This window comes from Mustela nivalis (genome assembly GCF_964662115.1).
Source record: "Mustela nivalis genome assembly, chromosome: 2".
Classification (NCBI taxonomy): domain Eukaryota; kingdom Metazoa; phylum Chordata; class Mammalia; order Carnivora; family Mustelidae; genus Mustela; species Mustela nivalis.
In genome coordinates this window covers 152,209,373-152,231,864 of record NC_139021.1, presented here as the reverse complement: position 1 = coordinate 152,231,864, position 22,492 = coordinate 152,209,373, and the positions used below count along the sequence as shown (strand labels likewise).

Sequence of the window (22,492 nt, the reverse complement as noted above, 5' to 3'; positions counted from 1 at the left end):
CCTTATAAAGAGCCACAAGTTCAATCAATTTCTCACACAAAAATATTATAGAGTACTGGCATGCAGATAACTGTATGTCTTCCCATAACGAGCTGAAACTTACTGGAAGTCTTTCATAGTTTTGGGCTGGTTAGGAAGGACAGATTCTGGAAGAACTGGGGCCTTCATTTCAGATGGTAATGAATCTATAGAAACACGCTGTTTTTGTCTAACATCAAGGCAAATCGGTGGTAGGTCTCTCACTGTGAAGTATAAAAAAGCATTCAATATAATTAATAGTAAAAATTTTAAAATGTCAGCCTTACTCAACATGAAGAGAAAACAAGGGAGTTATTTTGCATTACATTCACCTTGAGATCATACAACAGAAAACCTACCACAGTAAATGGTACGTACTGAAGGCTCTATTGCCACCAGCCCCTTCTAACCCCAACTTCACCCACAACATATATTGGGCTGTATCTTAAATTATGTTATCCACAGATGTAATATAAAGTTTCTTTCTTTTCTTTCTTTCCTGACAGTTGTCTTCCAGGAAGTATTTCAGAGAGACTCAAAGTTTTTAGTGTTTATTACCTTTCTGAATATATGCAAACCGTTTATTTACATCCTCTGTAATTTATTATAGTTTTAGTTTTTAAAAATCAATTTTCATGAAATTTTTCTATTTTTTCCTTTTTTGCAAATATTTGCCAGTTCACTGTTTGCCTTTTTGTTGCATTTCATAATCTTTTAACTACAAAACAAAACAAATACAGAAAAATCTTATAAAAGGAATATATGGCTTAATGAGTTATTATAAGATAAAGAACTCTGAAACCATTAACCAGTTGAGGAATAGACTCTTACCAAGTCCTTCCTTGCTCCAGTTACCCAGATGTTAGACCCTGCCTATTTCAATTTCAATTTCTCTCAATTTTTTAGCTCTTTTTTCATTTCTTTTAAAATGTTAAACATCTCCTTCTTTTCATCTTCTAGTTCTTTTGAGTCATTATTCAGTATGTACGTTTGCTTTTGTGCTCCTTCCGTTTTATTTCTAAAATTTAAAAAGATATTTCTAATCATTCCCTTGCAACTCCAATTTTTTCACTATATAATGTCCCTGTTTCTCTCTCCAGTAATTTCTTTAAGTCTACTTTATCTGATATTAATAATAGCCACTACTATATATCTTTTCCCATTGTTTTACTTTCAATCTACCTATACTGTTACATTTGAGTTTCTTGTAGATAGTATATAGTTAGGTCATATTTTTAATCTACCCTGCCAATCTTTTTTAATTGATATATTTCAGACCATTTACATTTAATGTAATTATTGATCGATCCATTAGGGCTTAAGATTGTCATTTTATTTTTTGTTTTCTATTTTTTAATTTTTCCTATCTTCTTGTGAGTTACTTGAACATTTTTAGAATTCCATTTTGATTCATCTGTGGTGCTTCTGAAAAGTTGCTCAAAATATATTATATACACATAACTTATCATAGTCTACTGGTGTTATCATTTTATCAGTTGGAGTGAAGTATAGAAGTTGTACCTTTTGTATCTCTTCACTGTTCTCGGTTTATGATTATCTTATTCTATAAGGTAAGGTATTGTATTTCTCTGGCTGGTTTTCAGAGGTTTAATTATCATATGTCTTGACATATTTCTCTGGGTTTATCCTGTATGTGGTTTGCTCAGTTTCTTGAACCTGTAGGTTTATGTCTCTTGCTAAATACAGGAAGCTTTCAGTCATTTTTGAGTATTTTTTCAGCCTACCCTCTTTCTCCTGTCTTTCCAAGACACAATGACAAGGTAACCTCTTTTGTTACCGTCCCACGGGTCTCTGAGATAATTCAAGTTTTCTTTTGAGTCTATTTTCTGTCTATTGCTCAAACTGTGTAATTTCTATTGTACTACATTCCAGCTCATTAAAAAAAAAAATTCGAAGATTTTATTAATTTATTTGACAGAGAGAGACACATCGAGAGAGGGAACACAAGCAGGGGGAGTGCGAGAGGGAGTAGCAGGCTTCCTGCTGAGCAGGGAACCCAATGTGGGGCTCCCTCCCAGGACCCTGGGATCATGAACAGAGCCGAAGGCAGCCGCGTAACAACTGAGCCACCCAGGTGCTCCATATTTCAGCTCATTTATTTCTGTCTCCTCATTCTGCTGTTGAGCCTATCCACTAGGCATTTTATTTGGCCATTGTATTTTCTCAATTATTAATACTTCCAAACCAATAGAATAGGTGAATATTTTATATATTCTAAATTCTACAATGTCAAATGTACATACATAGAATTTAATTCTACTCTTATGTAATCAGGATACATTTTCAACTAAGCAAACATAACTATATCAATCATCAAAGTAGGAACATAGCTATAAGGTCTTTCCTTCCTTATCCACTCTCCCCATCAAGTATCTATCCTTGGATCTATCACTAACTTCAATAAACTAAGATAAATTTCATTAGTGTTAGGGTATATTTTACAGTAAATTATCTTTCATATTAGAAGATCCTACAGAGATGCCAATTTCTTATAATTAACAGCAATGATTTTTGAACTTTACTGTATATCAGAAGCACCTGTAGAGCTTGTTAAAACACAGATTACTAGGCCTATCCCCAAAGTTTGTGATTCAGTAGGTCTGTGGTGGGGCCCAAAAATCTGTATATCTAACATGTTACCAGATGATGTTGATGTTGCCAGTCTGAGGGTCACACTGAGAAACACTGTTTAGTATTAGGAGAGAACAATGGTGCTGAAAGTATAAAACATTAAATTTCTTTAATTCACTGCTATAACGGATTTTTACACCCTTTAATTAAAGATGGGAATATCCCCTTTCTAGTCATTTTTACTTTAGTTACCTATTGGACAGAGGTTCCATTCATTAGCAAGTAAAATTAGATGTCTCTACATATGGTTTCTTATTATGTTTGGAAATCTTTAAAGAAATGGGCATCTCAGCAGCAAAGAAACAGAAGATAGTCTCCTCTCTCCAACAGTAGTCCTGTTACTATTGTCTTGAGGCTCCTCTACAGTCTCTCTTCCTCTTCACCAGGCTTACCCTTTCCTATCCCTTCCCACACACCTTTCCCAACCTGGCTATAAACACCCACTATTAGATACACACAGACTCATTCAAATATAAATTAACTTATTCACTCACAGAGCATATATACACATTTTTATACCCACTCATTTTTATTAATACCATGCTGAGGTGGAAGAAGAGTGAATTTTAGTTAGTAGGAGAACTGGATTTTGGCAAAGCCTGAGAGTGGGAAGATCTTATGTAAGAGAAATAGTAATGCTAAGGCCAAGAGGATTATAGGGTGAGATTAGAACCAGAGGCCCAGAAAGGATTTATTTTTAGATCACAAGGTAACTTGGGACTGAAAAGTAACACAGAATGTTAACATACTATGTAAATGGAACTTGAGTCAGAAAGAAAGGCAGATCCTTTGCTTACATTAGTGAATGAAAGCCAAACTACAGGATGTGACATTCAGCTATTAAGAAAGGAAGAACAACAGCTCACAGCTGCTCTCATGTCCCTAAATATCAAGGCATTGTTTCCAGAGACAGACTTTCAGTCTGTTCTCACAGATGGTTATTAAAATCTAATTCAAAAGAGAAAATCAATAAATGTGGTGATGAGAGATTAATTAAATCTCAAATGGATATTATAAATAGTCAATTCTTTGTTCTATCACATGCAGGTTTTTCTGCAATATAGAATACCGTAAATATACTGAAAAAAGCCAAAATATATTTATCAGTGAAAACCTGTCATTTTGGTTTCATTCAGCCAATACTTGGGAACACTGTGCTAAACTGATGAGCAGTAATCATTTTCCATTGCTTTTAATACAGTGTTGCCAATTTTAGTTGGTTGCTTAGAAACATTAAGTAAAACTTGCACTTGAAACTAGTGCAAGAAGAATAAGGGTTCTGGTGGGGGCTGGAAGTACATTGAAAAAAAAAACTGTGAAGATCATAATACAACTATGTAGAATGGTGTGAGATTATCAGCCAAATTTGCCAGCTTACTCATTGTTTTCAAGAAGCTATCATAAGCTGACTCTGGTTGGAAACTAGTAATATGTGGTTTTCCACAACTGTAGCCACCAAAATTAAGACTGACATTTTAAATAGGCCACATGATTAGGACACTGAAGGTTGTTCCTGGCCATCTAGCACAGATGGCAGTGACAGCATCAAAGGTAAACAGGAGTCTCTGTGGAGGTTGGATGTTCAGTGGGAGGACCCTGGGCCTATTCCTTGTCCCTCTACTGCTGGAAAGGAATTACTGTTTTAAAAGGTTTGCTGCTGGCGATACACTGTTGCCAAATGCTCTACTCTCAGCTTCATCATGAGTAATTTGTAATTAAATAACAGATAGGTAACAACAACAACAACAAAAAGCACCAGCCTTGGAAATAGGGGGCTTGGTCTTATTGTTGGTTCCTGTTGTTGGCTCAGTTACTAACATTCATAACTTTAGACATATCACTGAAACTCCTTAAACCTCAATTTTGACATTATAAAATAAAAGAGGTAACCTTAGTCAGTTGTTCCCAAAGTTCCAAAGAATTTCAAGGGCCGCCTCGTGGGACTGGTGCTGGTGGACGGGTTTACTCAGAGCAGCTCAGTTTTCTCTGCTTAATATAATGACACTCTAAGAAAAAATTTACTATTCAAAAAAGTATTTTGCTATGAAAATAAAAAATAAAAATAGGCTTGAAAATCACTAGTTTAATAATTTCTAACTTCCATCTCTACAACTATTTAAGAACAAAATGGATAGGATTTAAAAACCAAACAAAAAGTTAAAAAAAAAAAATTCCAAGAGTGAACTATATGGGGAGGTCTAATCAAGAAATTGAAGCAGCATGGAAGCTCACCATGCATATGTCATCGAAACACCTGATTTTAGTTATGACTTCCTGTCCTACGACAGGATAGAAGAGAAAGTTCTAAAATAAGAGTGAAAAGATCTGGATTCTCTTTCAGAATTTTACATTCACATGATGCGGTTGTTTTAAAATAAGTCCATAAATTCTTTTATATTCCTCCATGAAAAGATGGAGTCTAATTATTTTCCTTTGGAATATGGGCCAGCCCTAGTGGATCCCCACTAATGAAAAATTGTGACAGAGTGATGTTATAGGACTAGGTCACAAAAGTCAATACAACTTTTGCTTGGGTGTCTCTTTTTGGGGTGCTCGGCCTTGGAATCCAGTCTTCATGCTCTGAGGAAGCCAAGCAGTCCATGAAAAGGCCAGGAGCAGGTGTTCCAGCTAGAACCTATTTAAAGTCCAAGCCTCAAGCCAGCATTAATCACCAGCGTATGAATGAACAAGACTTCAAGGGATTCCAATTTTGTAGAAACCAAAGCAAATAAACAAGAGCAGCCTGGAAGAGTCAGAAATCATGCAGGGAAGGGGGAAAAAATGTAAAAACCTATCACTAGCATTTCACTGAAAATACCATCTTCCAGTAATTTGCCAAAATCATCAACTCATAGGGGAAGGGGAAAGGCACCCACTGTATGTTCTCTAGGCCTTTTAGAAAACAGGCAGGTGTTCCTTTGGCCACATAAATGCCAATCTACAAAAAAGATGGTATTGTTACCATCAAGGAAACGGGCACTGTTCAAAAAGGAATGCCCCACAGATGTTATGATGGCAAAACTGGGAGAGTCTACAGTGTTACCCAGCTTGCTGTTGGCATTGTTGTAAAGAACCAAGTTAAAGGCAAGATTCTTGCCAAGAGAATTAATGTATATATTGAGCATATTAAGCACTCAAAGAGCTGAGATAGCTTCTTGAAGCTCATGAAGGAAAATGATCAGAGAGAGAAGGACGCCAAAAGAAAGGTACTTGGGTCCAACTGAAGTGCCAGCCTGTCCCACTCAGCAAAGCACATTTTGTAAGAACCAGTGGAAAGGAGCCTGGGCTGCTGGAACCCATTTCCTATGAATTTACGACATGATAAGCATAAAACAACAACAACAATACTCCCAAAACCCTCAAGACTAAAATACATGCATACATAAATAAAAATAAAGCCCATCACAAATTTAGTTAGAGGGATAAAAGATAGTACAGCCAGGAAATAAGAAGGTTCTATCAATAAAGAGATATTCAGAGAGGGGAAAAAAGAATTCTTGTTCATTAAAACCATACTAGCAGAAACAAAATACTTAGTAGAAGGGTTTTGAGGAAATGCCCAAAAATATATAGCAAAAGAACAAAGAAAGGGAAAGCAAAAGTGAAAAAAAAAATAAGAAAACCAGACATTCAGGGGTGCTTGGGTGGCTCAGTGGGTTAAAGCCTCTGCCTTCAGCTCAGGTCATGATCTCAGGGTCCTGGGATCGAGCCCCGCATCAGGCTCTTTGCTCAGCGGGGAGCCTCCTTCCCCCTTCCCTCTCTGCCTGCCTGTCTGCCTACTTGTGATCTCTGTCAAATAAATTAATTAATTAAAAAAAGAAGAAAACTAGACATTCAGAAGGTCTGGCTTTTGAATAATAGGAGATTCAGAAAGAAAGGATAAAAGAAACAGATGGGAGGAAACCATCAATAAAAAGTTTCTAGGAAATTCCTTGAAATTCAAGGACATGAATTCCTAGATGAAAAGGGCCTATGAAACATGTAGCAAAAGGGCTGAAACTAGACCCACACCAAGCACCGCTCTGTACAATTTCAGAAGGTCTGAGTCAAAGAGATGGTTCTACAAACTTCCAGAGAGACAGATACCTTATACAAAGGACGGGAAGGTGAGGGCATTACTCTGCACACACTAGAACAGAATGGCCTAAGAGTGAGTAATTTTGATGCCTGCCATCACCAAGATCCTGACTACCTTTCTACTATTCTTTTTTAACTGAAGTTAGAAGGAACAGGTGAGCCCAGCCCAGACTGTTCTCCATACTTCAGCTTGTCTAGCCGGTGGGGTGATGAATGCTCTCCATTTCTTGCTGTGCTATCTGAATCAGCTGAGGGTGCTTAGTTCACCTCACTGCTTTAACCTGGGCTACTCCTGACAGCTGCAGAGTCATATTTCTGCCAGACATCTAAAGCATACATAGTCCAACAAATCACAGCTCTGTCAGATATGCCAATAGTTGTCCTTTGTTTCCCAGGACTCACTCATGACCTTGGCTCACTGACTTCCCCAGAAAGAACTCACATTCCTGCGAAAGCTGAAGGCAGATCTGATTCAGAGACTCTGTTCAGACCATCTTTTCACCTAATTGTGGCACTGACCCTTACACATCCAAGGTTTGTGCTTGCCATTCTGTTTTTCAAAACCAGGCAGTATGTGTGTGTATATAATTACACATATAATTTAAGCGGTATATTGTTTATAGGAATGTATAAAGATAACAAAATTATTATTTTTTAAAAATCAAAGGAATAGGAGTTACCTCTGGACAGAAAGGGCAATGCAACTGGGTGGGTTCATAGGAGCTTATAATGTTCTTTTTCTTAATTTTAGCACCAACTTCTTCTGCTTTCCATTTATTATTACTAAAACCATATATTACTGTTGATTACATTCCATATATGTGGTGTCAAATTTTTAAAAATTTGTGCAGTTACCCATGAAATAAGAGTAATAGAAACTCCTGCTCATCACAATCCCTTCCCTACAACTTAGCTGCCTATAATATTATCACTCACATTTACTGAATTTCATAAGGCATGGAACTGAATTTTTTAAATGCTTTTTTTTCATTTATCCTTACAACCCCATGAGGCAGCTTCTTTATTATGCTATTTTACAGATGGAAAAAACGAGCACAGAGAGGTTAAATAAATATTCCAGGATCGTAAGTTATGGAGCCAGGATTCAAACCCATCCGGATAAGTTACAACACCCATGTTTTTTCCACTATCGAATAATGCCAAACCTTCTACCATGTATAAAAACAAGTAGCAAAACTGAATCCTAAATTAACATGGAAGTAGGACCTGGGAAATTATGAAATGTCAAAAAAAAAACCTCAACAAGGATCAAACAAAATAAACACTTTAAATCATAAAACTTTGGTGTAGAGGATATTTTACAACACATAATGCCCCAATTCCTCATTCTATAAATGAGCAAATGAAGGCTCATGAGGGCTAAGTGTAATGTCTAAGGTCACAATGACACTTGCTGGTGGTAATTAACTCAAATGTTCAGTTCTTATTTAATATCATAATTTAGAGTGTGTGGGTGCCAGGCAGGAAATAAATGAGCTACAAACTGAAGGATGCCTCACTACGTCGGTAGTGGCAGCAACTGAAACAAGAAGACCAGAGTGGATTAGTCATAACAGGTGGTGTTTACATCATTGTCTATAGGGCGACTTTTCTGAACATTTGGCAAAAAATAAAATAGAAGGTGGGAGAGAGAAAGGAAGAAAGAGGGGGAAAAAATCTGACTCACAGGACTTTAGCCACCAGAGCTAAATATATTGTAATAGATTCATTAGTTTTGGGAGATGTACTTTTTACTAAGTTCAGTCATGTTTATGTTTGTAAAACTACAACAAAAACATAGGTGAAATGTTCTTTTATGGGTCTAGTTATAAAAATATTCAAAAGTCCTTTTTCCAGAAGGTTACCTCTAGTGGAACAGATGCCTTATACTGGAGAATTTATTACAGAGACAGGTCTGACATTCCAGGAGAGAAAACTGACCAGAAATCTAGAAAAACTGTCTCCCATACATTTCCTCATTCAGCAAACTATTTTCTGAGTAAAGACTCTATGTACCTACCATAGGCTGGATCCTGGAGATACACAAATGAATTAAAAATTCAAGGAGAATGTAGATGCATTTACTCTCAGACCCAACAATCCTACTTCCAGGAATATCTCAGAAAACACAAAAAGACGTATGTACAGATTCATTCACTGTGGCATTGTTTAGTAAAAGAATGGACACAATTCATTTCTTTTAATAGGATCTTTATTAAATAATTTATAATATATCCTATGAGTGATGTATAATTATAAAAAAGAATAAGGGAGCTCTTTATGTACTGATATAGAAAAATATCCAGGGTACACTAAAAACAAGGTGCAGGGCAATGTATATGCAGTTACTTTTTCTTTAAGAAGAGACAGGAAATGAGAATGTATGTACATTTATTTTTGCTTTCCTCTGGATAAAGAAACACAAGAAAGAATATAGTAAGACAGCAGGGAAGAAATAAAAATGAGACATCTGAAACATACTATTTATAGTTTTGATTCTTTGAGACACACAAATGTTACCTATTCAAAAAATTAACTTCAATATAAAAAAATAAAAAGAAGAGCGCTTGCCCTCTTTAAAACAGAAGCTTAAGAATTTACTCCAGACTAGTAAAGAGACAGATAAGTGAACAGATAAATGCAGCAGGGTACTCTAAGTTCTCAGTAGATATTCTTCTCCTGCTGGCACAGTTAGGAAAGTCAAGTCTAAGGTACTCACTCTGACTCAGAGAAGGATTTTGGAGATTTAGTCTAAAATCAGTTCATTCTCCACAGAAACCTGGAGATGGGGTCATTTGAGGCTTTGGAGATAATTCTTCTAGGGTAAGATTCTTTTTTTTTTTTTTTTTTTTTTAGGGTAAGATTCTTAAAGCAGCTATTTCAAGTCTTTTTCTCTCTCCAGATGGCAAGTCCTGCGCTGGGTTTCTTCTAACAGCTTGTTTCTCTGTCTGCCTCTAAAATTGCTCTTGGAGGAACTGTGAAAACTCTGTGGTACTTTACCTATGTAGAAATCATAGGACACCACCACACACCCAACCAATCACCCATTTGAGCTAAAGACCACTTTGTTTTTCCATGAGCTATTTCAGAGTGGCAAAGATCATGGGATGTATTTCTCCAGAATTAGGCAGAAAACTGCAGGGCTCACGATGTCCTATCAGGGCTCTTTTAGAGTAAACTCATGAAAGGCACTGAGCTGGAAGAGAAACAGTGCCCTCGAGATAAACCTCAGAGTTCCTGTCTACGCTTTTCTGAATTACCAAGAGTGCAAAGACATTATACAAGAGATGGGGAGAAACTGTTTCATCTCTTTTAAAGCTGTTCTGGGCTGTTTAAAGATGTTTTAAAGAAGTCTGACAGGGGCATAACCACTTTAGAAAGAAGATACAAAAGAGTAAGAGAGAACATAGTGCTAATCCCCCCTCCATCATTACTTACCATTTATATTGTTTCTCTGAAGATGTATCATCCCTAACAGCTGTTGTAGTAGGTAAAACTCCTACACTTCTCTGATCTCCAAAAGGACAGCCAACTCGACAGGCAGACCTAGTCATGTGATCTACAGGGAGGAAAGGCATCCCTCAGCTGTTAGGTAAACCCACGCTGGGCTTTTGCAGCTTCTCTAATACCACTTGAAGATCAGATGGGAAGACAAGCTGTTAGAGAATACCCAGCATAGGTCCTGCTACCAGAGAAGAGGGAGGAAACTGTAATAACTGCCAAGAATGATGCATCTTTGAGGAAACAATCTTACTGGCAAGTAAAAGAGGCTTCCCGAAAGATCAAAGAATTATAAACATGCTTACATTGGAAAGACTTAGTCTAACTTCCCATTCAGTAAAGGAATTCTTTATGCAGCAGCCCTGAGATAGGAACTCCAAGTCGTACCTGAATCCAGGGGACATCCAGACAGAACAGCTAGGAGAAGTCAGCACTAGGAGTTCCAATAAAGGAAAAGAAGTCTGTTCAATAAATTCTTAATGGATTAATAAAAATCAAAAAAAAAAAAAAAAAAAAAAAGAAGTCTGCGAAGAGGGCTATTCCTCTAGAGTGGTATATACAAATACTCCAAGTTCAGGTTGGGGCTGAGTCTAGATTCCATAAGACCGGCACAGATGAGAGGGAAACAGACAAGTGGTGGGGACTCATTCAGAGTCACACATCTACCTAATAGGAGGCAGGTAAGTTGTGAGCAAACAAGTTGGTTCAGACATCAGGATTTCAGTACAGACAAAATGGAATAAAGGAATCAGTGTGGAAGCAAAAACTATTGAATCTGAACAAAGAGTCCAAACAAAAAAAGTTAGAGATAGTCATGACTTTCTTTTTGACTATCATTCTCCATAGGAGTCATTTCAATGTTCTTAAGATTCTTAAAACTGTTGTGGGCTGAACTGTGTCTGTGAAATAGATATGTTTGAAGATATTTTGAAGTCCTAACTCCTATGACCTGTGAATGTGACCTTATTTGGCAATTTGTAGATGCAAACAAATTAAGACGAAGACATACTGGATTAGGGTAGGTCCTAATTCAATGACTGGTATCCTTACAAAAAAAGGGAAACACAGAAAGAATACAGGAGAAAATGCCACGTGAAGGGAGAGGCAAAGATTGGAGAGACGCATCTACAAGGCAAGAGACAGCAAGGATTGCTGGTAATTACCAGAGGCTAGGACAGAGGCATGGAACAGATTCTGAGAACCTTCAAAAGGAACCAATTCTACCAATGCCTGGATTTCAGATCTCTAGCCTCCAGAACCATAAGAGAAAAAATTCTGTTGTTTTAAGCTATCAAGTTTGTGTTCTATGTTACAGCAGCAGGAAGAAACTGATACACACTCCAAGGAGATTAGTGAATTGAAGGCAAGAAGAACTGAGTTTTCTACTTCCATTTCCTCTTCCTACTTCTTCTCTTCCCTCAATTCTGTAGTGTGAGTCATGAGAGCTCTTGTAACCTTGCTGGTGCTGACATCCCAACCCCTACGCTTTGCATTTTTCTTTGGTTCTATCCTCATACCACTTCTCTATTCTACTAGTTCATTTTATTATTCTATTTTCCTACTGCAGTTTTAGTCTCTCTCTTTTTGAGATCCTTTCCTTGACCACACTGCTCTGCAAGACCCTGCTTTTCTTTCAGTACAGCTAAGCTTCAGTTGAATCTGGGCAGTCTACATTGCCCCCATAGCCTTGCTATTAATCTGCCTCTTAACCTTCTACAGTTTAAATTCTCCTCATACCATCCTACTGAAACCATTCTCTTAAAAGTCATCAATAAACACATTAACAACAAATCCTTTGCTTTGTTGTCTCAGTGCTTACTTACTCTTCTTGTTCTCACTTAGCAATGACACTATATCATCTTCTTTAAATTTTCTTTTCCCTTGATTTGTCTCTCTCTCTCCCCACCCTTTTTTTTTTTAAAGATTTATTTATTTTAGAGAAAAAGAGAGAATGCATGCGTGCACGTTGGGGGATAGACAGAGGGAGAGAAGCTCAAGTAGACCTTCCACTGAACCTGGAGCCTGACACAGGGCTCCACGTGGGGCTTGATCTCACAACCCATGAGATCATGACCTGAGCGGAAACCAAGAGTTGGATGCTTAACTGACTGAGACACCCAGGTGCCCTGCTTTTTCCTGGATTTCTAAGTTACAGCCCAACGTTGTTCATTTCCCTCCTTCAGGACTCACTTTCTTTTCTTTCACCAACTCTTCTTTTAATGAAGGTATTATCCAAAACTATCCTTGGCTCTCTTCCTTTTTCTATGTCTGCCATTTCAGTAGCAAGGTAAGTTCACTCTGGGCAAGCCACTTAAAACTCTCTGTGGCTTAAGTTTCCTTACCTTTGAAATAGGAGAAGGATTCCATCCTTCAGTGGCTGTAAGGACTAAATGAATTCCCTTCCTATATGTACCACATTCAGAACCATGAGTGGCAGAGTAAGCATTGAATGAAGCTGCTGTTGTGGCTGCTGTCACTGCTTTGGCACATTCACTCTGAGAGCTATTTCCTCTGTCCTGGGTTGTCTCTTGTTTGACTCTATGCAATAGAGTTGACCCTTTAACAATGTGGGGGGTCAGGGGCACCAACCCCTCATGCAGTTGAAAATCCATATATAACTTTTGACTCCCCCAAAACTTAATTACTAATAGCCTACTATGAACTAGAAGCCTTCCTGATGACATAAACTATTGGTTAACACATATTTTGTATGTTGTATGTAACAAAGTCTTAAAATAATAAGCTAGAGAAAATAAAATGTTAAGAAAATCACAAGGAAAATACATTCACTGTACTGTACAGTATTTACTGAAAAAAATCTGCATATAAGTGGACCTATGCAGTTCAAACCTATGTCATTCAAGAGTCAGCTAACTGGTCAACTATACTTCTAAGAATCACTGCTGGACAAGGGAACTGCCTAGAGCCTGAGGGGATTACAAAGGTTTTATTCCTTCACGGAACAAACTGAGATTATAGTATTCAAATGGTAATACATAAGACTGGGTGACTTGATAAAAGGTAATAACAAAAGAAAACCTAATTGGAAAGTCAAAGAAGGGAAGAACTATGTCTGGTTGGAGAGAATCAGCAAAGGTTTAATAAAGTAGCTTTGAAGGATAGATAAGGATGTGTCAGGTAGAAAAGAGGGAAGAGTGCATTCCAGGCAGTGGGAACAAGCTGGCAAAATCTCTGAGGTAAGGTATGAGGCATCCAAAAGAATAGCAAAAATGTAGTTATATGTAGGAGAAAAGTGGGAGCTAACATTGAAAAGCTGTCATATTTTGAACGTCCTTGAGTGTCAAGGTAAAAATTTTTTATTTAATTTTGGAAGCATTAGGGAGTATGAAGATGATGTAATTAGAGTTGTATGATTAATGTGATATGATTAATCAGGAAAGAGAAACAAGTCAATCAGGAATTTCCTCTATCTGTCAGATAGAGGAACAAGAGTTTTGTTGTCACAAAATGTGGACTGGATTTTGGTTCTAACACTTAACAGTGACCCCAGCCAACTAATTTACCCTCTCTCAGCCTGTTTCCATACTTATAACATGGTGTGATAAATAGAAACTAAGATGGCCCCCATGAGTCTCAGCTTTCTGGTGTTCTGTCAGGATTACATTATATTGCATGACAAAAGAGACTGTGTAGATATAAATAACTGGTTGAGGTTAAAATAGGGAGATTATCAAGGTAGGCAAAACCTAATGAGACCTTTAGAAGCACAGAATTTTCTCCCACTGGCTGCAAAAGACAAAGTCAGAGAGACTGGAAACATGAAAGGGATTCAACAGGAGGGCTCCTGCTGCTGGCCTTCCAACAGGAAGCTACAGCACTCAGCAAGGTCTGTGGGAGGAGGTGGCAGACTGTGTAAATGGTCTGTTTAGGAGCTGAGAGCAGCCCCGGCTGCAGCCGGCAGGGATTGCCTGCAACCTGAAGAGGCTTGGAGGAGGATTCTTCCCACAGAGTCCAGCGCAGCCAACACCCTGTGAAACCCTGAGCAGAAAACCCAGTCACACTCACCAGGACCTCTGACTTAAAGAGCCATCAGCTAATAAATGGGTGTTGCTTTTAAACCATTAGGTTTGTGGTAATTTGTTATATATAAATAGAAAAAGATTGTAACAGGAATTCTAGTATCTATTCTATTTAATGTGATTGTTGCAAGGCTCAAATAAGGTAACGTATACACAAATAATACACAAATATAACTTATAGTTGTTATCCAGTTAACAAGTCTAAAATATGTATCATTTCTCTTAACTCCTCTCCCCATCAAATAGGCTTACTTTCTTTCTTTCTTTAATGGTACCGTAATTACAGCTTTGCTTTGTTTTGTTGTGGGCTGGGGGACTGACTAGTGGCTCCTTGGAGTGAGCCTGAGGTGAAAGAATATGTGTGTGTGTGTGTGTGTGTGTGTGTGTGTGCGCGCGCACGCGCGCACGAGCATGCGTGCACCGTGAGTGCATAAATAAGAGAAGAAAGAAGTCATCAAAGGCAAAGGTTGATAAATGAAATAAGGTAAATACTGACCTGCAAAAGTGCAGAATATGGGTCTAGCACGAGCATCGACTGTCAAATGAAAATCTGTGAGAATAATTTATGCCACACACAGCTACGGACACAAGGAATTTACCAAAAACTATGTCCTTAAACATTTCTAGGTTTATTTTGTGTTGTTAGGGTACAGGGACATTTAAACCTTCACAGATTTTTTTGTTACAGGTCAGGAGAACTTAAAATTAGGCAAGTAATGGAAATTTCCTGTGACAAAACAATACAGAGTTGTATAAAGAAATAAAGCATATTTATAATATACAGCCAGTTCTACTTTCCTGAGGAAACCATTAAACTGACTGGTGGGCATCCTTCCATACCTCTTTATATGCTTGAAGAAGTATAAATGTTTCCCTACTCTTAAAAACCTGGAGTCATCGTCGACCTATTATATGTAACTTGTGTTTTTCATTTTACAGTGTATTGTGGGCACTTCTAGACACTTTATACACCTACCACATTTTTCTTAATAGAGGTGTAGTACTCCAAGCCACCCATTCATAAAAGTGCCAATTTTCACATTCCTTAGACAACATCACAGATATAAATCCTTTCATTCTCTGCAACTGCAGAGGAAAATGTTAACTTCTTATTGTAGCTTGTACTTCTTTATAAATACAAGTGAGATCGAGCAACCTTTCACATGTGTAGTTATTGCTCACATTTCCTCTTGATTAGTCTGCTCAGATCCCTTGCCTTTTCTTCATTGGGATGTTCCTTTTATTGTTTTATTAATAGTCTTTATGATCAAGGATATGTTTTTCACAGACTATGACATTTGTAGATGTTTATACTTTAGGATTTTAAAAAGTTCCCATGGAAGTTTTAAATTTTCTTATATACTCAAACTTGTCAATTTTTTGTTTTATGGCTTTTGGCATTATCATGCCAAGAGATTTTTTTTTATATATATAAACAACCTCTTGTGTTTTCTTCTAGTACTTCTGTTATTATTTTTAATAGGTTAACTAGTCATCCTAATTTCATTTTTGAATAATTGAATACCACTTATATACTACATTTTTTACTGATCTATTTGGCTGTCTTTGTGGCAGCACTGCAAATATAATAGCTTTATAATGTATGTACTACAGAGGAATGGGCTTCCTCATTACATTGCTTGCATCTTCTTGGACACTGATTCTTATAGATCACATAGGCCATCATTGTCTTAAGATCCTACCTGCCCCCCACACAAAACTGCTGAAAAATGTATTAAATGTAGAGAGTAAACTGGGTATACCTGACACCTTCATGTTTTTCCATCCCATGACCTTTTAGTCTTTTGATAAAGTTTTTCATACAGGTTTAGCTCACTTTCTTTTAGGTTTATTTCTAAGTATTTCATTATTTTCCATCAAGTCTTCTAATTGATTATTCTTCAAATAAAGGAAATCTACTGAATTTTCATATATTTGTAAGGTGTCTGGCTGCCTAATCAAATTCTATTATTCACAAGCTTTGTATGTCATTCATACCTTACCCTAGGTAACAGTCACCTAAAAATAACAATTTTGCTCCTTTGTGTAAATATTTATACAGCTTATTTCTTTTTCATATTGTATTAATTAATTTAATCTACCAAAAAACTACTTTTTAATAGTTTGATAATACTTTTTCAGCCAAAATATAAAGACTATGTGTACTTTCAATAGTCATTATTATTTTACCATTCTTGATGTTAGGGAAAACAAGATGTGTAGGTGAACTTCTGTTTTCAGCGGCTTCTTTCTTCTGGTTAACAGTTGAAATAAAACTGCTAAAAGTGGAAATTTGGCCTTTGGATCCTCTGTCCAAACCCTAAAAACAGAGAAGTTAACATTGCAGTATAATTCCCACTAGCTATATTTAAACTATTTTATTGCAGAAATCATAAACACTTAAACAGAGATTTTAATTTGATGATAGATACATGATATACAGATAAAATATATAACACTGACTTACCTTTTTTAGGACCAAATTGTTTTAAATATAAAATGAAAATAGTTGTATCATGCCTATAAATTGATAAAGTTTGGAAGCAGGGATATAAATAGTATCTTCCTTATGGGGTTACTATGAGGTCTCTCTGAGATAATGGGTATCAAGTAACTGGCATGGCCCCTCGTACACTGTACATGCTCCACTCATGTTAATGGCTCTTTTACATTTGTGTTTAGGTAACACTATTTTTATGAGCTCCACAAATATTATTTTCAATAGTTAACATGCATGTGAAATTTCATATGTTGATTCATTGAAGGTTTTCTTTTCTTTTGATGCAACTTTAGCAGTTCAGGTAAAAAGATAAAACCTTTAGAGCTCATTTCTTTCTATGCACCGTGACTACACTTTGGGTGTACCAGGATTAAAACAGATAATGCTAATATAATAAAAGGTGATAGGTGAAAAACCCACAGCTAATATCATCCTAAATGGGGAGAAATGGAGAGTTTTTCCTCTATGGTCAGGAAGAAGACAGGAATGTCCACTCTCACCACTGTTAATTTAACATAGTAATGGAAGCCCTAGCCACAGCAGTCAGACAACACAAAGAAATAAAAGGCATCCAAATCAGCAAAGAAGTAACACTTTCACTCTTTGGACATGACATGATAGTAAACATAAAAAACCTGAAAGACTCCACCAAAAAACTGCTAGAACTGAAAAACGATTCAGTAAAGTCACAGGACACAAAATCGATGTACAGCAATCTGTTGCATTTCCATATACCACTAACGAAGCAGCAGAAAGAGAAATTCAGGGATCAATTCCATATAGAATTGCACCAAAAATAATGAGCTATCTAGGCATAAACCTAACCAAAGAGGTGAAAGTCTGTACTCTGGAAATTATAAAACACCAATGAAAGAAATTGAAGGTGACACAAAGAAATAGAAAGATATTCTATGCACATGGACTGGAACAACAAATGCTGTTAAAATATCTATATAACCCAAAGCAACCTACCTACATATTTAATGCAATCCCTACCAAAATATTAACAGCATTTTTTTCCCTAAAGAGCTAGAACAATCCTAAAATTTGTATGGAAATACCAAAGACCTTGAATACCTAAAGCAATCTTGAAAAAAGCAAAGCAAACCTGGAGGCATCAAAATTACAGACTTCAAGTTATATTACAAACCTGTAGTGATCAAGACAGTATGGGGCTGGCATGAAAACAGACACATAATGTGATCAATGGAACAGAATCAAGAACCGAGAAATAAACCCACAACTGTATGGTTAACTAACTTGCGACAAAGCAAGAAAGAATATCCAATGGAAAAAAGACAGTCTCTTCAACAAATGGTGTTGGGAAATTTGGACAGCCACATGCAGAAGAATGAAACTGGACCACTTTCTTACACCACACACAAAAATAAACTCAAAATGGATGAAAGATCCTTGAAAACACAGGCAGGAACCTCTGGCCTCGGCAGCAACTTCTTAATAAACACATCTCAGGAGGCAAGGGAAACAGAAGCAAAAGTAAACTACTGGGACTTCAATAACATTAAAAGCTTCTGCACAGCAAAGGAAACAATCAACAAAACTAAAAGGTAACCTATGGAATAAGAGAAGATATCTGCAAATGACATATCTGATAAAGGGTGAGTACCCCAATCTATAAAGAACTTAAAAAACTCAACACCCAAAAATGAACAATCCAATTAAAAATGGGCAGAAGACATGAACAGACATTTTTCCAAAGAAGACATACAGATGGCCAGCGGACATATGAAAAGATACTCAACATCACTTATGAACGAAATGCAAAGCAAAACTACAATGAGGTATCCCCTTGTACCTGTCAGAATGGCTAATAACAACACAAGAAACAATAGGTGTTGGAGAGGATGTGGAGAAAGGGGAACTCTCTTATACTGTTGGTGGGTATGGAAATTGCTAAAGCCACTCTGGAAAACAGTATGGAGGCTCCTCAGAAAGTTCAGACTAGAGCTACTCCACCCATCAATCACATTACTAGGTATTTACCCAAAGAAGACAAAAATACTAATTCAAAGGGATACATACACCCTTATGTTTACAGCAGCATTATCTACTACATTCAAATTATGGAAAGAGCTCAAATGCCCACTGACTGGTGAATGGATAAATAAGATGTGGCATAAATACACATTGGAATATTACTCAGCCACAAAAAGTGTGAAATCTTGCCATTTTCAACCATGTGGATAGAGCTCAAGAGCATTATCCTAAGTGAAATAAGTCAGAGAAAGACAAACATCATTTGATTTCACTCATATGTGGAATTTTAGAAGCAAAACAAATGAGCAAAGGGAAAAAGGAGAGAGAAGCAAACCAAGAAATACTCTTTTAACTATAGAGAACAAACTGATGGTTAGCAGAAGGGAGATGGGTGAGGTGATGAGTTTGAGTTAAAAAGGTGATGGGGGAGAAAAAGATAACACTAAGTCCTTAGGAATCCACAGGTGCATCTAACAGTGCAATCTTCCTATAGCACAGAATCTATCCATTAACACACTTTTCACAAAATAATAACCATAAGGTCCATAATATGTAATTTATCTATATTTTATAATTATAAATAAAATATTACCAGGCCAATATTCAGTTATAGAGCTACCTCAGGGTTTATTCTCAGCTCTCTTACCAGCTTACTGATGCTTAATAAAATACAACTTCTTGGGGCGCTTGGGTGGCTCAGTGGATTAAGCCGCTGCCTTCAGCTCAGGTCATGAGGGCTCTCTGCTCAGCAGGGAGTCTGCTTCCCCTTCTCTCTCTGCCTGACTCTCTGTCTACTTGTGATCTCTCTCTCTGTCAAATAAATAAATAAAAATTTTTAAAAAAATACAACTTTCTTCCTTAATATTCACTCCTTTACTCTAAATGTAATTTCTTTGCTTTCACAATAGTTTCCTTTTCCTCTCCTTCTTCTTAATCCACTGAAGTGATTTCCATTTGCCTTTTCAGAATCAGCTCATACACTATGTAGCAAAAACATTCATGATTACCAAGAACTGACTCTCCCACATTTCCTCCTCTCCCAGAGATAAATGGGGCCAACCGATTCATTCTCATAGGGCCACAAGTAGAAATTTTGCTTGTGTACTGACTAGATTCACTGAAGACTGGTTAATATTTCTGCTAGGATTAGTCTACGTGATCCAGCCTATTATATATATTGCTTAACTAAAATCATCTTATATGTGTAGGATATGAATCCGGTTTTAGAATCAAACCATATCATCTAGGGTCTTGTACGAAACCTACAATGTGATGAGTGGCTCAACAAATGGCTATTCCTATGACAGCAGCATAGTAAAACAAGTCACTTACTGCGTACTTGCTACAGGTCTGGTGCTATATTAAGTACCTTCATATACCATTCCTATGAGATATGTATTTACACCCCACTTTATGAATAAGGAAACTGAAGTACCAAGCCCAAGTTCACAGAGATGGTAAGTAGGAATTCAAACTCTGAATGACCCTGAAGTCTGTATCCTTAAACCACCATATATCAACGTCTCTAAGATAGTAGCTATCACTTATTAAGAATTTATCCTGTGACAGTAGGTGTGTTACACATATCAGCTTGTTTCCACAACAACCCTTTGTGACTATTACCTTCTCATCTTTTACAAATATATGCTGAATGAAATTTGATAGCTTTAGGAACAACTCATGTAAGTAGAGGAAGTCAACATAAGGAGAAAAACTAAGTGTATACTAAGGAAATGGTGTCCTAGCAATCTAGGAAAGACTCAATAGTTTATTTTCCTACTTCTTCCTCTACTCCTTCTCAATAAAAGAGGGTCCCAAAGAACATTGTTTAGCTCACTTGTGGAATCGCTGAATAATAAAAAATAATGAGTAACTGATTCGATCAACAAGTCCAGGGGCGCCTGGGTGGCTCAGTGGGTTAAGCCGCTGCCTTCGGCTCAGGTCATGATCTCAGGGTCCTGGGATCGAGTCCCGCATTGGGCTCTCTGCTCAGCAGGGAGCCTGCTTCTCTCTCTCTTTCTCTCTGTCTGCCTCTCCGACTACTTGTGATTTCTCTCTGTCAAATAAATAAATAAAATCTTAAAAAAAAAAAAACAAGTCCATTTTGCAGCTATCAATTCAAATCTCTAATAGTTACAAAATCTTGGTAAATTGTAGCAATACACTCAAATTCACAGAACTAGTATGTTGATTTAGGAAAATAAAATCAAAATAAACTATATATTTGTAAAAGTAAATCATTCCTTACTATAAATATTAGGATAGTTAAATAAGAATTTTATTAAATACTCGGGCCAAGTTTGCTGCTTGGCTGTTTTGTGCTATAGAACATCTTAAATACTAGTGGGAACGAATGTCAAATTTGATCACTATATATTTTGTTTATATATATATTTCGTGTATATATATATATATTTCATATATACACAGTAATTAGTAAAAATAACAAATTTATAATATGAGATCAATGAATGGCCTCCCAGGAATGAAGTTATGTTGACTTAGCTTTAAATATCTTCAATAATTTAACCTACCAAGGGCAGGTTTTTTTTTCCACTGGTAACTGTCAAAGACAGCTAACTGTTACCTCAGGCTGAGCAATATAGGATTTAGGAAGCAGTGTGGCTGAACCAAAATCAGAAATGGAGAATGGCCCAGTTTAGATGAGACTGGAAAGAGAGGCAGGAGCCATATCACGAAGCCCTCAAGCTATGGAGCAGAGCTGATGTGCTGGGTGGAAGGAAAAGGGAAAAATCACTGAGGACTTCTAAGCAGGGAGCGACATGATCACATCTGGATGTTTAGAAGATTACTCTGTCAGCAGTATAGAGAAGAGGCTAGAGGGAGGAAAACTAGAAGTGAAACCAGGCCTTGGAGGACCTTTATATCAGAGGAAACAAAGTCTGAACCAAGACAACAACAGGAATAGGGAACGAAGATTCATGGAAGTCTGGGCCAAAACAATGGCAAAATCTAACAGCTACTTCTGCTCTAAATGTGAAGCATAATGGGAATCAAGGAACCCTCCCATAGACTACAAAATAAACAACGTAAAATGTTTTATTTCCAAGTTCAGGAGAACAGGCAAACTTTGACATTTCACCATAAACAGAGGTTATATGACTTAAGAATATGTAAAAACTTGAAAATTCTAGACTGGGTTTTATAAGAATATGATCTGTGAGTGACCAGAAAAGGAATCAACACTCACTAGGCAAAAGCATGTTTCTAATGCCAAAATAAAGGATCTCCCCCTAACTTACAGGGTTATCATTATGTCACAGTTATGAAGTAACTGTTGTGCAAAACTAATAGAAGGACAGATCTGTGGGAAAAAGAGGCATACCTCCTTTTATCACTCTTTATCACATTTTGCAGATACTGCATTTTTACAAATTGAAGGTTTGGGAAAACCTGGATCAAAAAGTCTATCAACACTACTTTTCCAAAGCATTTGCTTACTATGTGTCTCTGTGTCACATTTTGATAATTCATGCAATATTTCAAACTTTTTCATCATTATTACTATGGTGATCTATAATTGATGATCTTTGAAGTTACAACTATAATTGTTTTGGGACACCATGAACCACACCCATAAATAATGGCAAACTTAATTGATAAATGTGTGTGTTCTGACTGCTTCACCGACCTACTGTTCTCCCATCTCACTCCTTCTCCATGGGAGTCTCTATTCCCTGAGACA

At 36.9% G+C, this 22,492-nt stretch overlaps 1 protein-coding gene across 6 annotated transcripts in view; it reads right to left on the bottom strand.

Moving 5' to 3' along the window:
• The window catches only part of HECTD2 (HECT domain E3 ubiquitin protein ligase 2), a 73,488-nt gene that overhangs the window by 36,409 nt on the left and 14,587 nt on the right, over positions 1 to 22,492 (bottom strand). For all 6 annotated transcript variants that reach the window (XR_014309263.1, XR_014309264.1, XM_082721940.1 and 3 more), the window contains exons 2-3: positions 16,479 to 16,608; positions 104 to 242 (exon numbers count right to left, since the gene is read on the bottom strand). Coding sequence is in view for 4 of the 6 variants with exons in the window: in XM_082721940.1 (XP_082578066.1) it covers positions 104 to 242; positions 16,479 to 16,608 (269 nt within the window). In the remaining 2 variants the exon portion in view is untranslated. The remainder of the gene's footprint in view (positions 1 to 103; positions 243 to 16,478; positions 16,609 to 22,492) is intronic.